Consider the following 14,839-nt stretch of genomic DNA (forward strand, 5'->3'; position numbering starts at 1 on the left):
ATGGCTCCTTTCTTCCTCCAGGTCTTTACTCTGTGAGGCCTTCTGAGGTCACCTTTTTTTTTTTTCCTTCATAGCATTTATTATTATTTAATATATATTGTCTTGTGTTTTACCTGTCTCCCCCACTAGAATATAAGCTTTCTATAGCAAGGATTTTTTTTTTTCTATTGTGTCTGCAGCTCTATCTCCAGTGCCTTGTGCATGGTAGATGTTCAATCAAAATTTTCTGGATGAACAAACAAATGAATGTAGGTGGTAGTGTTGGCCTAGATTGGGTGTTATCAGTGGAAATGGAAAGAAAGGGCTGCATATGAAACATTTCAAAGAAGGAGGGAATGAACGAGGAGCTTGGGAGCTTGGGAGAGGAGCATGCCCTCCAACCTGTTGGACTTTAAGGTAACTGCAGCAAAGGTGGGTGGAGCTGGCCAGAAGGTTAGGACAGAGAGTCTGGAACACAAGTGTCAGAGCCAAGGATGGAGGTCTCAGAGTTTTCTGAGTGGATATAATAGACTATTAGAACGGCTAAAACCTTGAACAGAGAGGGAAAGCTAAAGTCAGGGCACTGAGAATGCTCAGTCTCCAGTGGAAAAAGCAAAGTCAGTAGAGAAAAAATGTAACCATTGACTATGAAAGAAACCAACAGGGATAGTTCAAGAAATAGTTGGTGATTAACAAAGCAAAACATGTCATAGAAGTCTTCAATAATGGACACTGGAGCTCTTTGAAAAAGAGTATAGTGAAGCCAAGTTGTAGTGGGTTAAAAGAATAAATGATGAGGGACGCCTGGCTGGCTCAGTTGGTAGAGCCTGCTACTCTTAATCTTGGGGTTGTGAGTTTGAGCCCCACACTGGGTGTAGATATTACTTTAAAAAAATATTTTATTTATTTATTCACGAGGGACACAGAGAGAGGTAGAGACACAGGCAGAGGGAGAAGCAGGCTCCATGCAGGGAGCCCGACCATGGGACTCAATCCCGGGACTCCAGAATCACGCCCTGGGCTAAAGGCAGGCGCTAAACTGCTGAGCCACCCAGGGATCCCCGATATTACTTTTTTTTTTAAAAAAAAGATTTTATTTATTCATGAGAGACACACACACAGAGAGGCAGAGACATAGGCAGAGAGAAAAGCAGGATCCATGCAGGGAGCCCAATGTGGGACTTGATCCCGGGACTCCAGGATTACTCCCTGGGCTGAATGCAGCCGCTTAATTGCTGAGCCACCCAGAGGTCCCTAGATATTACTTTAAAATTAAAAGAATAAATATTCAGGAAGTAGAGGCAGTGGTTGTGCAGAGTACCAGGGAAAGGAAAAGCATAATCTCTCTTGAAGAGTCAGGCAAAGATTTTCATCCAGGTAAAAGAGACCTAAGACAGTTGGAGATAGGAAGTACTAAGCTAATGAGAGGAATGGGGACTGTCTTGTGGGAAAGATACTGCACAAAAAAGCAGGAAGGAAGGGACAGCACAGGAGCACAGGCTGGGAATATGCCTCTTTCTGTGAAGCTGCAAGCTTGAAGGTCTGAAATGTTGAAGAGTTGGGGACCATATGCACACAGGACATGGTGAGACAGATGCAAAGGAACGTGTATGGCATCAGAGAGGTAGAGACCAGAGGAATTCCTAGGGCTGTGGCTGACGGAATTCCATACCCTCTGTTCTTGAAGTAGGGCACTATTTTTTTTTTTTAATTCCCCAGTAGATGTGTATACATTACTGGGTTTGTGACCATTCTCCTCCAAGGGTCAGCTGGGCAATCTCTGGGTGGCAGTGCCATCTATGCTGATCTCAAAAGGCAGGATGAACAGTCAGCAGGTATATAGGTCTGCACGATGCTGCCTCTTCCTCCCTCACTGATTCATTTAAGAAGGACGTATTCAGCCCAATTGGAGACACACTGGTGCCCACCCTTTCCTCAGAGGCCCACTCACTAGAGTGGGGAAAAGAACCGACAGATTCCTAACCCACAGGCCAGTCCCCTTCAGAGTCTTTATTTACTTTGCCCTCTCCCTAGGCTCTCTGTTCTCATTCAGGGGTCCAGCCCAAACTGACTCTGGAGGTTTCCCTGAACGGCAGAAGTTTCATGTCCCCAGCATCCCCACCTTTCTCTGCTGAGAAAGGGTGCTTAGGCTTCTGGGAAGGGCTAGGGGAGGTGATAATGTCTGACTTTCCCTCCAAAGATAACAACACAGCTGCCAAATTGGCGGGAGGCTTCCTGCTCCCCTTTCAGAGGGACTGTCAGCAGGGTGGGGAAAGGGCTGGAGAAATTGGATAGTGGAAAAATGGACATGAAATTGGGGGGGGGGGGATGTCACATATCATTGATGCCAGCTGCCTCCATGGTTCACCCTCTTCAGATCGAGGCCTCTGAGAATACTGAGGGAGGGCCTGGTGCCTTTAGTGGGGAGAGTCCATTCCCTTCTTTCTTTTCTTTATCTTCCTGCCCAGATGCCCAAATATCGTTCCTAGTTCCCTGGAGAGAAAAGACCCCTCACCCTGCCCGAGGCGCAGGGCTGCCGCCCATCTGCTGGGGAGAAAGGAGAGGCAGAGTCTTTCCCAGGAGATCCTGGAGATTCAACTGGAAGACCCGGTGCTCCCAGGAAGACCCGTCTACCCGTCTACTTAGAAGGCATTTCGGTTTACACGGGTAACAGGCAGACTGGAGCTGAGCACCAGAGTGGGCTGGGGTCTAGGGGGACGGCTGGCACAGCAGGGCGGGGTCCTTCGGCTACCACGTGTCCAAGACAGGCTGAGCGGCTCATCCGTGCCCACCCGCCGCAGAATGGTAGGAACCCCCCCCCTCCCTGCGCCCAGTCTCACCGGCTCCGAGGCGCCAGGGCCCCCCCGGGGCCGGGGCGGGCCGGGGAAGGTAATGTAATTCCGACCCAGCTAACCCGATTATGGCGGCCTGCACCGGGCCGGGCGGCGGCGGGGGCGGGTCTAAGGCGCAGGGGCCCGCCGGGTCCGGGTCCCATCCCGGGAAGGACGCGGAGTTCACACACTCCCAGCTCCAGGGTCCCCGGCCGGAGGTCACAGGGTCATTGAGCGCCTCCAGTCTTGCCCCACCTCCCATCCCTGACACACTCCAGGCACAGTTTCTGGGGTTTGGGTGGGGAGAAGCGTCTGCGGGAAAATGAGGCGGCTGAGACCGCCGGAGGCTTCATTGAGGACCCACGTGTCGCCGGAGGCGATTTTGTCCTCCCGCCGTTGAGGGGGGAAATGTGTGAGAACTGCCTTTCTAGGCGTAGAGTGGAGGCGCAGAGCCCCGCGCTGGTGGCCCCCGTGGGGAGCGCAACGCCAGCCCCGAGCTCTCATCCGCCTTAGTCTTAGTCTGGGCTGAGCCAGTGCTCCGCTTCACACCGATTTCAGAAAATCAAAATTCTAAGAAATACAAGTACTGGCGTTCCCGGAAGGAGGAGGTAGGGACCCCCGGGAGAGGCCGGGAGGCGCACCGGGACCGCGGGCCCAGACTCGGCCAGAGTCGTTTGTCCCCCGCCCTAGCCCACCAGACGCGCCCTGCTGCCGCCTTCCCACACCTGTCCTCTTCCCGGGCCTCCAGCTCGCCGGCGCCGCTCCCAACCGCTTCCCATCGCAGCCAGGAAGCCACAACGAGATTCGGTCTTCGAGGACACTTAGGCAGGGGCCACAACGAATCTGGGAGTCGGCAGGCAGGACCCATCGCGAGGCGAAAAGTGGGGGCTCTGGGAGGAGGCACCTGCGAGGAAGCCGGCGAGGCCGAGGAAGCCCAAAGGCGGAGGCCGGCGAGGATGGAGTTGCTGTGCGCATCTCGCCTGACTCAGCGCGCCGCGGCCCAGGCTCTGGCCCCTCCCGTGCGGAGCCCGGTTTCCAACACCCTTGCCACCTCCCCCCTTACCCCCACCGTCCCCGCCCGCCAGTCGTCCCCGCGTTTGGCGCAAACAGGCGTCTCTTTCCCTTTAACGGGCCCGGCCCCGCCCCTGCCCTACCCCCAACCCCCACTGCCCACCCAGCGCTGATCTGTCAGTCACTGCCCCATCCCCAGCCGGCCAACCCTCTCCACCTCGGACTCGGGCAGAGGCCCCGGCAGCCCAGCGTCCGTCCGCGCCTCAGCGACAGCAAGGGCGCTCCTGGGGTCCCCGCCGGTCGCGCTCCCCCGGGATGCGAGTCCCTGCGCCGACGCCCGGCAGAGGCCGGCACGGGCGCGGCTACTCCCCGTGCACAGGGATGAAGCTGTCCCGGGGGCCCCGGCGACCCGCAGCGCCCAGCCCCGCGGGCCCCTGAGGCCGCCGCCCCGAGCGCTCCGCTCCTGGGCTCCCAGAGTTGCCTGGGGCGCCCTTCCCAACCGCCAAACCTCCAGTGGTCCTCCTTAGACCCGGACCCATGGAGCCGGCGGTCCTGGCCTCGCACAACCTCCCGCACCACGAGCCAATCAGCTTTGGCATCGATCAGATCCTGAGCTGCCCGGAACCCCCCGGGAGCGGCCTAGGCCCGGGTCGCGCAGGCCAGGGCCATGGGGAGAGTGCGGCGTTCTCGGGTGGATTTCACGGAACCTCAAGCTACGGTCCCGCGGGTTCGCTGGCCCCGCTACCTGGCAGCTCCGGCATGGGCCCCGGCGGCGTGATCCGCGTCCCGGCGCATCGCCCGATGCCGGTGCCGCCGCCCGCGGGAGGCGCGCCTGCGGTGCCTGGACCCTCGGGCTTGGGCGGAGCCGGGGGCCTAGCGGGACTCACCTTCCCTTGGATGGACAGCGGCCGCCGCTTTGCCAAGGACCGACTCACGGGTGAGGTTGCCCGACCCTCCAGCGTCCTGCCCCACATTGACCCCTTTTCCTCATCTTGATCCTTCTGCTCCAACTCAAGTTCCCCGTACGCTCCCCGCCGGGATCATCCCAGGGGATGCTCCCCCAACATGTATCTCTTGGTCCTGATGCTGAGAGAGGCAATGGGGAGAGAGCTGCCGTCGAGGTCCGCGCCCTCCTTTGCAGTCTACTGTCCACATTGCGGGTAGGGCAGGGTGAAGTTCCGGGGGCCGTCTCTTCCTCACCCAAGGGGGAGGGCCATATCTTCCGAGGCCCTTTCTTGTCTGGAGGCCTTTGCTGATGCGGGGCCGGGGCCGGGCCCGAGCTTGGGGCACCTAAAAGCGCCGCCCTGAAAGCCCTGCCCTGTTCTTTCTTCCTTTAGCCGCACTCTCGCCCTTCTCCGGGACACGCCGCATCGGCCACCCCTACCAAAACCGGACCCCGCCGAAGCGGAAGAAGCCGCGCACGTCCTTCTCCCGCTCGCAGGTGCTGGAGCTGGAGCGGCGCTTCCTGCGCCAGAAGTACTTGGCCTCCGCCGAGAGGGCAGCGCTGGCCAAGGCCCTGCGCATGACCGACGCTCAAGTCAAGACTTGGTTCCAGAACCGGCGCACCAAGTGGCGGTGAGGCTCGGGGCGCGCGAGGGTTCGCGGATGGCGTCGAGTGGCGGCGCGGCCCAGCGCGGGGCGGGTGAGGAACGGCGGGCGGGGGAGGGGGGGACGACGAGGCGCGGGGCGGGCGAGGGCCGGCCTCGCTGACCCCGAGTCTCCGCTCGCCCAGGCGCCAGACGGCAGAGGAGCGCGAGGCGGAGCGGCACCGCGCGGGCCGGCTGCTCCTGCACCTGCAGCAGGATGCCCTGCCGCGGCCTCTGCGGCCGCCGCTGCCCCCAGACCCGCTCTGCCTGCACAACTCGTCGCTCTTCGCGCTGCAGAACCTGCAGCCCTGGGCCGAGGACAACAAGGTGGCTTCCGTGTCCGGGCTCGCCTCGGTGGTGTGAGCGACTGCTGCCCGACCGGCCGAGAGCTCTCTAACGGACCGAGGCGCCACGCGGAGCGCCGGGCCCGGGACCACGGAGCGCGCGGCCGACCACGCCGCGGTCCCGTGGTAGCGCAGCTTGTGAGGAGGAGCTGGCTTTGAGGCTGTCGTCGAGGGTTTCTCGGCCACCGCGGGCCCCTGGGCTGGCGTTGCGAGGTTGCGCCGCGCCTTTAGACGTGGCCTTTCCCGCCATTTCCCACTAAACTGCGGTCGCACGGCGGCTGGAACCTGCGGAGTCGAGGAGGCGGGACTAGCAGTATGGTAGCCAATGAGGTGAGGGGAGGGGGCGCACTGGCCAATGGGAGCTGCGCTCCTGAGGACTCTGGATTCTTCGGGGGTGGGTTGGAGCCGGGGTTCTGGACCCACAGAGCCGGCTAAAGGTGGTGCTGGGATGGGATGGCGGCAGCTCCCACTGCCGGGGTCTGTACCAAACGTGGGACGGAAGGAAGACACCAGTGAGGGCGGAATAATGGAAGAGGTGCTGGAGGGCAAGAGTCTGACTGTGACAGGAACCAGAGAGTTATCCACACTGGGCATCTTTCTTCAATTGTAAAATAATCGCTAAGGATACCTTTCTGACTTTCAACCTCATGTTGTCGTGTGTGTTCAACCTGCTAACTCCTTGAGCCGCACAACGCACTTGGGCGGCAGGCAAGACGGGTATTTATACGCCTGATGAAAGAGAAAATCTAGGAACACTAATCTGGCTCTGGTCTCCCCTGGGGACAGAGAGGGGAAAGGGGGAAACAGTGGATAAAATTAATGGGCCCAACGGAGTTAGGGCTAGCAGAATATGGCAAATAACTGGGAATATTTAAGAAGAATCAACGATAATTCCAAGGTTGGAAATGTAGAGGATCAGGAGATCAATGGTGTTGTGGATAATGAAGGAAAAATTGAAAGATCGGGGCAAGATCACTACAGGCAAAACTGAATGCTAGATCTAAAGGGAATACATTCTGGAAAAGTGCTTTCGGGGGAGGTTGGTTGACATTTGCATAGAAGTGGAGATAGAGGGCATCCCTGGGTGGCTCAGCGGTTTGGTGCCTGCCTTTGGTCCAGGGTGTGATCCTGGAGTCCCGTATCAGGTCCCGTATGGGGCTCCTGGCGTGGAGCCTGCTTTTCCCTCTGCCTGTGTCTCTGCCTTTCTTTCTCTGTGTCTCTATGAATAAATAGATAAAATCTTAAAAAAAAAAAAAAGTGGAGATAGATGGAATGATGAGAACAGATAGACTCTCCAAGGAAAGAAACTCTGAGAAGGAAAGCAGCATTCTAAGGATTAAATCTTTCTTTTCACAAATTTCTTTTTTTTTTCTTTTAAGATTTTATTTATTTACTCATGAGACACACACACACACACACACACACACACACACACACACAGGCAGAGACACAGGCAGAGGAAGAAGCAGGCTCCATGTAGGGGACTGGATCCTGGGTCTTCAGGATCAGCCTGATGTGGGACTCCACCACAGGACCTGAAGGCAGACATTCAGCTGCTGAGCCACCCAGGTGCCCCCAAAATTAGTATTTTAAATGAAGAAAAGGGAAAGGAGTACCCAGCTGGAAAGAAAGGAAAGCATGATGTCCCCAAGGTTATTAGAAAAGCTTCAGTGCTCGCTTCGGCAGCACATATACTAAAATTGGAACGATACAGAGAAGATTAGCATGGCCCCTGCGCAAGGATGACACGCAAATTCGTGAAGCGTTCCATATTTTTAAAAAAAAAAGAAAAAAAAAAAAAAAAAAAAAAAAAAAAAAAAAGAAAAGCTTCAGCATGCTGGTGGGCCAGGGGCTGCTGGGAAGCTTGTTGGTGGAAAGTTGAGAGTTTGGGGATGGCTGCAATAGCCTTGAGGTATTGCAGGAGTGGATCTAAGTTGTATGTGGGGGAAAAAAGGGAAGAATTTGTCTGATTTCTTATAGCATTCTCATTCTTCCTCCTCCGTTGGCGGGAGTAAGATAGAGGGAAGTGATCTTTGGGCAAGGTCAGAGACCAACTATAGTCAAACTACACATTTTTCTGGGTTAGTGTCACCTAGGTAGTCATACCGCAAAGGCTCGACCACAGATGGGAACCAGGCAAGAGCATTTTGCTGGAGGAGCTGGTAGATACTGTGTCATATCTAATTCCTGGATGTTGTATATGCTGCTGCAGAACCAAACTCAAATTTGGCACCATAGGGAAAGACCTTTTATAAATCAAAACGAAGCACACAGAGTCGGGTTTGGTATGAGCTGGGGGTTTAGGGGGCATATCAGTCGTTCTCTAATAAATAGAACAAGGCTAAGGAAAGGGTTCAACCTTATGTATCCTGTGGCTTATCCAATTTCCTCTATTTTCAGTCCACCATTTCTTGAGACTCAGTCAGGTTCCAGGATTTACATTGGATCCTAACCTTTGGCCTTCTAAATCTGGCTGGCTGCCTTGGTGCTAGCCTGAGGGAGGATCTAATGCCTTGAGATGAGCTCAGTTCCATTCCTTAGGCAGGTCACTGCAGGACACAGGCATCTCCAAACTCTTGGGTGGAGGGTGATTCACTCTCTATTGAAGAATCTGTCGTTTCTTCTCTCAGCTCATTCAAGAGGTCTCTGCTCTCACTGGGAGGCAAGTTACTCAGGAAGTAGGGAGGGGCCAACTCTACCAGCCTGACAGAGAGAGTCACAGTTAGATGATTTCTGGAATCCTCTCTTATAATGCAGATTTTTAAACTTCTTCCCATCCCTTCCACAAAACCTGTCCCCTCAAATCACTTGTCACTACAAAGCACTAAGATAATCCTCTTCTCCTCAAGGCTCTCTAACTCCCCATCTATAATTATAGCCCCAAGAGGAGGAATGGGCAGTCTAAGAGGGGGTGTCAGGGAACTCACATCTGTGGTTGAATCTCAGAAACAATGGAAAGGCAGTTGTCTTTGGAAATGGAGAAACTGTGGTAAAGCACCCAGGGCGGAGATCTGGCCGGAGACCTGCGGCTTCGGTAGCAGCAGTACGGGGAGAGCTGGGCTACATGCTTATGTGTCAGGAGCAGGTAATTTCCAGTTCCATCTGTGTCTCGGGCCACCTCATTGAAAAATATAGTGAAAGAGTAAGTAAAGGACAAGAGAAAGATAGTAGAAAAGAGAAAAAGGGATCTGAGAAAGAATTAGGAAGGGTGGTGTGAGTATTAAAAGTAAAGAATCATCTCTAGGTTAGAACCCCTATCATTTGGCCTGCACCCCAACACCACCTCAAAGGAAAAGTTTCTTCTGGTTCTAAAAAAATCCTTTGAAGGATCACCTGGACCATAATTTCAGAGGTGGCATATCAATTTTGATCCTTCTGCTTTCTGCTCCTTTTATGACCTTCACCCCAACTCTTTCCCCTAACCTTAAGGAAGTATCCTGACACCAGTGCTTTCTGAAGGTCTCTGCGATTCTGCTCAGAGCCAAAGGCTGGCTGGGACAAGGGAAGCTCAATTTGTTGCATGAGTTCTAGGAGTTCGCCTCGAAGTTTCTGGGCTTGGCACAGTGCTGCCCAGTTTAACCCCCGAGCCTGGCACCAAGCCTCGTCTGCTCCACCTAAAAGAGGAAAGGGAACAGCTGCAGCTACAGAGAGACCCCCAAGAGAACTCAGTCCTTAGCCAAAGGGACTCCTCCTGGGCATAGAGATCTGCCAGCTGGTTGCACACTACTTCCCCTCTTTGAAAATCTGGGATTTTATAAGAAGATGCAGAGTGGGCTACTCACTCTGTATAAAGGCTTCATACACCTGGATCAGAGAACTGTGGTCGCCATCCGCGTGTTCCAGGGCCCGACGCAAGGCAGCTTCTTCTGCAGAGAGTGGAGGATGGGTAAATCCAGGAGCAGCTGGAAGCAGAAGAGAGGAAGGTCATCTTGGGGAATGAGAAATGATAGCAGTACAGAAGAGAGGGTGAAAAGGCAGGAAGTGTCACTCTGGGAAATTTATTCAAAAGCCATGGATAACTTCTAGGCGCTTTGCACTTTATTAGACTTTGAAGATAAATAAATGAAAGTCTCTGCCCTCAAGTAGCTTAGAGTCTGGTGGGAGACATAAGCAAACTTGATCAGCACAACAGGTGTGTGGGCCAATATTTGAAGTTTGATTAGGAATTACTTCTCAGTAGAGAAGGGGCAGAGAGAATCTGAACTGTGGACATGGCAAGGAACAAAAATTAGTAGCATGGCCTGTTTGGAGAACTGCAAGCATGTAGTAAGGCTGGATGTGTTGTGCCAATGAGTTCACATTCTGTCTAGAAGATAAAGGATAGCTGTTGAAGGAGAGTTTTGAAGGAAGAGAGTCCAAATGTTTAAAGAAGCTTACTTGACAAGTTAGGAGGCAGAAGGAATCCAGGCTGAGTGGTGGTGAGGGTCTAACGTTGGCATGGAGAGCAAGTATGGAAACAAACAGATGAATTAAAAAAACATTTAGGAGATTAAAGAAAGAACCTGGAGAAAGATCAGTCTAGAATGATGGTAGTGGAGCTGCAGAGACGATTGTATGATTTTGTGATGGTGGTAAGGAAATAGTTTAAGCAAGTGCTTGAGTTCTGTTCTGGACTGGGGTCCTGAAGACAATTCTGATAATGTCCATCAGGAATCAGATATATAAATCTAAGATTCAGAAGAATGATATTGGCAAGGGATACAAGGCTTGGAAATTTTAAGTGTAAAGATGGTACTTGAGGCTATGGGTGGGTGTGCATGAATTTGCTCAGAAAGTTAAGGAATGAGAAGACAAAAGGGGCAAGGATGGAACTCAGAGGTCTGATTTACAGTGGATGAGTGGAGGACACAGTGCCAGGCGAGAGATGAAGAGAACAGAAGAACAGCCAGGGAAGTGGAATGAAAACCTGGAGGAGGGAGTCAGAGAGGTTTAGGGAGGGGATGGTTTCAAGGTGGGAGTGGTTGGCATTTTCAAGTGTCAGAAGGTCATAAAGAATAAGGACTCAGAAGTGTTCAGCAGGTTCAGCCTTGGGTCTGTTGGTCCGGTAGGTCAGTCGGTCAGGGTGGGCATAATGGTGGGGGGGAGGTCACTACGGAGCTGGGAGATTTGTCAGTGTTGTTGCGGGCCCGAGGCTGGTAAGGAGTGGGTGGGAACACACTGGACAGACTGGGATAGAGGTGATTCTGTCGAGCTGTAGGGGAGTAGAGGGGTGGAGGGAGAGGGCTGTAGAGCTTTAGTAATAACAGGACAGATTTGGGCATGTTGGAGGCAAGAACCGGCGTTGGGAAAAGGCTATCAGGACAGGAGAGGGGTAAGTGTGTAAAGCTGTTTTTTGGGGAACTGTAAGGTCTCTTTAGGGAAAGAGCTAGCCTTTGGAGCGCCAGAACCCCTGAAAGGGCTGGGAAGGACTGAAGTAGCCACATGTAGATACAGAGAGAGGAGTGATTAATACCAGTGAGCATGGCGGCAAGGGTGAGCATCTCATCCACACAGTCAAATTCGCAGGAGGCCAGCAGGGCTTTGGCCAACTCAGGGGGCAGGGGGAACTCTGATAGGATGACTCCCAGGTCTGACAGGTTCCCATCATCATCCAGAGCTGCCAGATAGTCTAAGTCTTCCAGGGCCTGCATCAGTGCTTCTGGAGCTGGTGAGGAAATACAGCTGCTAGGACAGGAAGTCTCAGAGCCTGGAGGTCGTCAGGAGGCAGGACTTGGGCAGGACAGGGGCTCACCAGGCCGGTCCAAGAAGTGACACTCCCCTGGCTCTGCAATCTGTCTCCTCTTTAAAAGTAACACCATGGGGCTCAGATTCTCTTCACATACCCTGGGTGGGGGCAGTGGGGGCGCCTCTAGTTCTAGGAAGGACTCAGGATATAGGCAGATGCAGGACCCTGAGGGGAGAAAGAGCTGGGAAAGATCCTGTAGATTTCTTGGGGTTTGCGTGTGGTGACTCTTCCTGTTTGATCTCAGTAAGGCCAAATGCTCTTACCTGGTGGGATTCCTCTTGCCCGTAGTCTTCTTGCCTCTGCCTGACACCTGCTGATTGGTCTCAACACTTGGGATTCTGCTCGGATCTGAGGATTGTACACCTGTCACCGCCCCCCAACCAAGGCCAAGACAGATCAGAGTGGGCCACTTCTATCTTTAGCCCACTTATCCCCCCCATCTCTCTCACTCACACTTCGAAGCTCCAGTCCTGAGTCAATGACATGTCGGATAGAAGGGAGGGAGAAGGAGAAGTCAGCCAGCCAGTGAGTGACCACGACCTTTCGGGCACCCAAGTCTATGTCCTCGTATGCAGCCTGAACAGCTGGACCATGTCCTGGGTGAAGGGGCAGCACTCGTGGTGGAGGCCCTCTGAGAGCCAAGGGCTCCACCTCTCTGGACAAGGATTCACAGCACTGCAAAATTTCCTGAAGGGAGGGGTGGGGCATTATGGCAATTCTCACCTTTTTTTGGTGACAAACCCCTTTGAAAAACTGATGAGAGCTAGGGCTTTTCACTCTGAAAAAATGCATACTCCCATGAAGTTATTATAATTTCAGGAATTGACTGAGCCACAGTCTCTGCATTAGATGGATTCAAAAAAGGGTAGACCTCTTTACCCTGAAATCTTTGAGTTTTTCCTAAGGATTCCAGCATAGTAAATACTACAACTCCAATGTTCCGAACAAGCATTGCTCCAACTCCCCCAGGAAAGGAAGGTGGCATACATGAGAACCTCCTTCTGCAGCCCATTTTTACCTCCTCACTGGGCAGGTATACTAGCACATCTCCTGGAGCCTCCTTCGCACACAATTCAAGCACAGCTTGGCAGGCAGCTTCCACTCGATCAGTAGGGACAATGTCCCTGTATACAGGAGTGGGACATGCGCCAGGCCCTCTGGGTACATGCACGATAGTTGGATTGCCCCAGAAGGCTTGGAGCTTAGGTTCAAGGGCAGGGTCAGTAACCACAACCACTCTGGAGTCTCCTGGAAGATTTCCCAGCTTGGCATTTCGCAGTAGCCCCTGGAGCAAATCTGAGGCCACTGACCGCTCTTGAGCCTCATCCAGCACCAGCACGCCCCAGGCTCCAGTGCCCCGGGTTGAGGCCACCTCCTGTAGAAGCAGCCTGTCCCAGCAAAACCTGTTGACATTGGCAGTGGGTAGAGGAGTCAGTGTGGACACTGAACATCTCTAGAAGTCCAGGGGAACATCTTCTCATAGGGCCTAGATTTTAGATTTTTCTGATTTCGGGTCAGAAAAAGACTGTGAACCTGTATTGAGACCCACGACCTTAATGATGACACTTTTTTTCACAAGCTATACTCCAGCTGGGAAAGTAAGACTCATGATGAGGGTGAGGTGGACTATCTAAGGTCCCTGGCTGGGTTTAAGGGCTTAATTCAGCCTGTGTCATGTGTGATCTAAAGCTGGGCTGAGGGAGGGTTTTGGTGAGATGTCAGAGGACTGGGCTTGTTTTCTATTGGGTAAGGGAAATTAGACTTGGGTCAGGCCTGCAAGAGGCCTCACCTGAGCAGGGTGTCTGGCCCAGTGCAGTCCTCCTGGGGAATGCTATATCCAACCTCTTGACCCAGGGTTAGGTCCATCTCATCAGCAACCCGCACGGCCAGGCTCAGGGCTGCCAGAGGGTAGGGCTGAGTGACAGTTACTCGGCCTTCCTTGAACCCCCTGGCCAGTGCAAACTCTGCACACCACTGAGGAATCTGGGATAGGAATAGGAAAGGACAGTCAGTGAGATGCAGGACTTCAGTCAGAAGGGCAGGGGGAGCTGTGGCCATTCTCATGTGGGGAGTCCCCTGGTCCTTCACCAGCCACCCTGGGGTCAGTCTAACCGGTCACCCTTTGACCACTCCCCTATAACCCCATGCAGCCCAATCCCCACCTTGCCCTTGGAAGGACCAGTTCTCTGGTCCCTCCCTTTGTCTACTCCCAGAATCTCCCCCACCTGGGTGCTCTTGCCAGAGCCAGGCTCTCCAGACACCAGCACCACTCCACTGGGGCTACTCTCCAATTGCTCCAAGAAGATAAAGCGAGTAGCCCAGATGGGTAAGGCTCGGCGCTGTTCAAGCAGCTCGTAGTAGCGGGAAGAGAAGGGGAGCCCATCAAAGGGGTTCACAGCCAATTCAGACTCCCCGGGGCTTGGGCCAGACTCCTCTGCCAGCCCAAGAAGCTGAGAGGCCATGGTAGCTGACTGGCAGTACCTACAGAAGGCAGGGCAGTGATTAAGGCCTCGTATTAAATGACTGACACCAACTTCCCACCCTCAATCCCTAACTTGTACCCTCAGGTGGTAATGCGCTGGGGTTCATCCTTCCCAGCATTTCTTGGCTGCAGGAAACAGTGGAGACATGAGTCTGAAGGTAAGGGACTATCAAAAGTGGACTATTAACCTGTAGTCAGGTAGTAAAAATCCTATGGCTAACACAGGGGGCGTCTAGGGCAGCAGGAATTACGGTAACCCATGGAAAGGTCCCAAGGGGAAATTGATAAAGAGATAAAGACTAAGAGGAAAGGAGGAGGAACCTGAAAGCAGGGCCACAAGGATTCTGGAGTCAAACCTGCTTGCAGCTCTGAGACGTGTCAGGATGGCAGCCAGGTCCAGACCTATCCAGCCAGTCACCACGGACCCAGACACACCCAGACCCAAGAAAAGTACAAAGGTAAATTCCGGCTCCACCCCTCCACCACAGGCCTTGGCTGAAACAGGAATTCTCAAGACTGGTTTGGGGGTGGGGCCATTTGCTCCACCTTATTTAATCGGCCAGAAGCCTATGGAAAACAGGTTCCAGACATCCCAAGGAGCATGTGTACTCTATACACAATGTACATAGCGCTTGTTAGTGAAAGGCATTTTGGGACTTGTAGTTTTGCAGCTGTTTCTTCAACAAAGCTGGGCTGAACACTGGTGCCGCTGGTCTTCGGTTCAGTTACACTTCCATGATATCACTTATCTCTTGACAGGAAGGCATGATTTCAACCACTTCTCACAAACCCACAAGGAGGCTCCCAACCCTGTTCCCCCCATCCAAGGGAAAAGGAACCTGCTCAGTGGGTTTTTGAGACCCAGAGAGGCAACAGAGACC

The 14,839-nt window shown here is 53.5% G+C and overlaps 2 protein-coding genes and 1 non-coding gene across 7 annotated transcripts; 2 read left to right on the top strand and 1 right to left on the bottom strand.

Moving 5' to 3' along the window:
- Positions 1-148: 148 nt before the first annotated feature.
- Positions 149-7,518, top strand: TLX2 (T cell leukemia homeobox 2). Of its 2 annotated transcripts, none has more exons than XM_077843035.1 (4): positions 149-3,418; positions 3,559-4,758; positions 5,159-5,396; positions 5,554-7,518. In XM_077843035.1, exons 2-4 carry the CDS (start codon positions 4,359-4,361, stop codon positions 5,768-5,770), a joined length of 855 nt encoding a protein of 284 aa, XP_077699161.1. In that variant the 5' UTR covers positions 149-3,418; positions 3,559-4,358; the 3' UTR covers positions 5,771-7,518. The 2 variants fall into 2 exon arrangements, with proteins under 2 accessions (XP_077699161.1, XP_077699160.1); XM_077843034.1 differs by having other exon boundaries at positions 149-1,564; positions 2,448-4,758.
- Positions 7,422-7,528, top strand: LOC144281465 (U6 spliceosomal RNA). Its single transcript, XR_013349981.1, has one exon. It is a non-coding gene; the product is annotated as a U6 spliceosomal RNA (small nuclear RNA).
- A 448-nt stretch (positions 7,529-7,976) lies between these two features.
- On the bottom strand, positions 7,977-14,429 carry DQX1 (DEAQ-box RNA dependent ATPase 1). Of its 4 annotated transcripts, none has more exons than XM_077842987.1 (12): positions 14,315-14,429; positions 13,702-13,957; positions 13,266-13,459; positions 12,495-12,879; positions 11,930-12,163; positions 11,740-11,839; positions 11,483-11,641; positions 11,204-11,395; positions 9,534-9,653; positions 9,175-9,365; positions 8,679-8,869; positions 7,977-8,454 (listed from the first exon to the last, which is right to left on the bottom strand). In XM_077842987.1, the coding sequence occupies exons 2-12, from the start codon at positions 13,936-13,938 to the stop codon at positions 8,298-8,300; spliced, it is 2,160 nt and encodes a 719-aa protein (XP_077699113.1). In that variant the 5' UTR covers positions 13,939-13,957; positions 14,315-14,429; the 3' UTR covers positions 7,977-8,297. The 4 variants fall into 4 exon arrangements, with proteins under 4 accessions (XP_077699113.1, XP_077699114.1, XP_077699112.1 ...); XM_077842988.1 differs by having other exon boundaries at positions 14,280-14,379; XM_077842986.1 differs by having other exon boundaries at positions 14,038-14,333.
- Positions 14,430-14,839: the final 410 nt, after the last annotated feature.

This window comes from Canis aureus, chromosome 12 (assembly GCF_053574225.1).
Source record: "Canis aureus isolate CA01 chromosome 12, VMU_Caureus_v.1.0, whole genome shotgun sequence".
Classification (NCBI taxonomy): Eukaryota; Metazoa; Chordata; class Mammalia; order Carnivora; family Canidae; genus Canis; species Canis aureus.

What these genes read in the sequence shown, in the direction of transcription:
- TLX2 (XM_077843035.1), top strand. Translation starts at nt 4,359, where the DNA reads ATGGAGCCGGCGGTCCTGGCCTCGCACAACCTCCCGCACCACGAGCCA. An exon ending in TGCCAAGGACCGACTCACGG is followed by an intron (nt 4,759 to 5,158) that starts GTGAGGTTGCCC and finishes TTCTTCCTTTAG; the next exon opens with CCGCACTCTCGCCCTTCTCC. An exon ending in AACCGGCGCACCAAGTGGCG is followed by an intron (nt 5,397 to 5,553) that starts GTGAGGCTCGGG and finishes CCGCTCGCCCAG; the next exon opens with GCGCCAGACGGCAGAGGAGC.
- DQX1 (XM_077842987.1), bottom strand. Translation starts at nt 13,938, where the DNA reads ATGGCCTCTCAGCTTCTTGGGCTGGCAGAGGAGTCTGGCCCAAGCCCC. An exon ending in CCTTGCCGCCATGCTCACTG is followed by an intron (nt 9,654 to 11,203) that starts GTATTAATCACT and finishes TTCTGCTTCCAG; the next exon opens with CTGCTCCTGGATTTACCCAT. An exon ending in GTATGAAGCCTTTATACAGA is followed by an intron (nt 9,366 to 9,533) that starts GTGAGTAGCCCA and finishes TTCCTCTTTTAG; the next exon opens with GTGGAGCAGACGAGGCTTGG.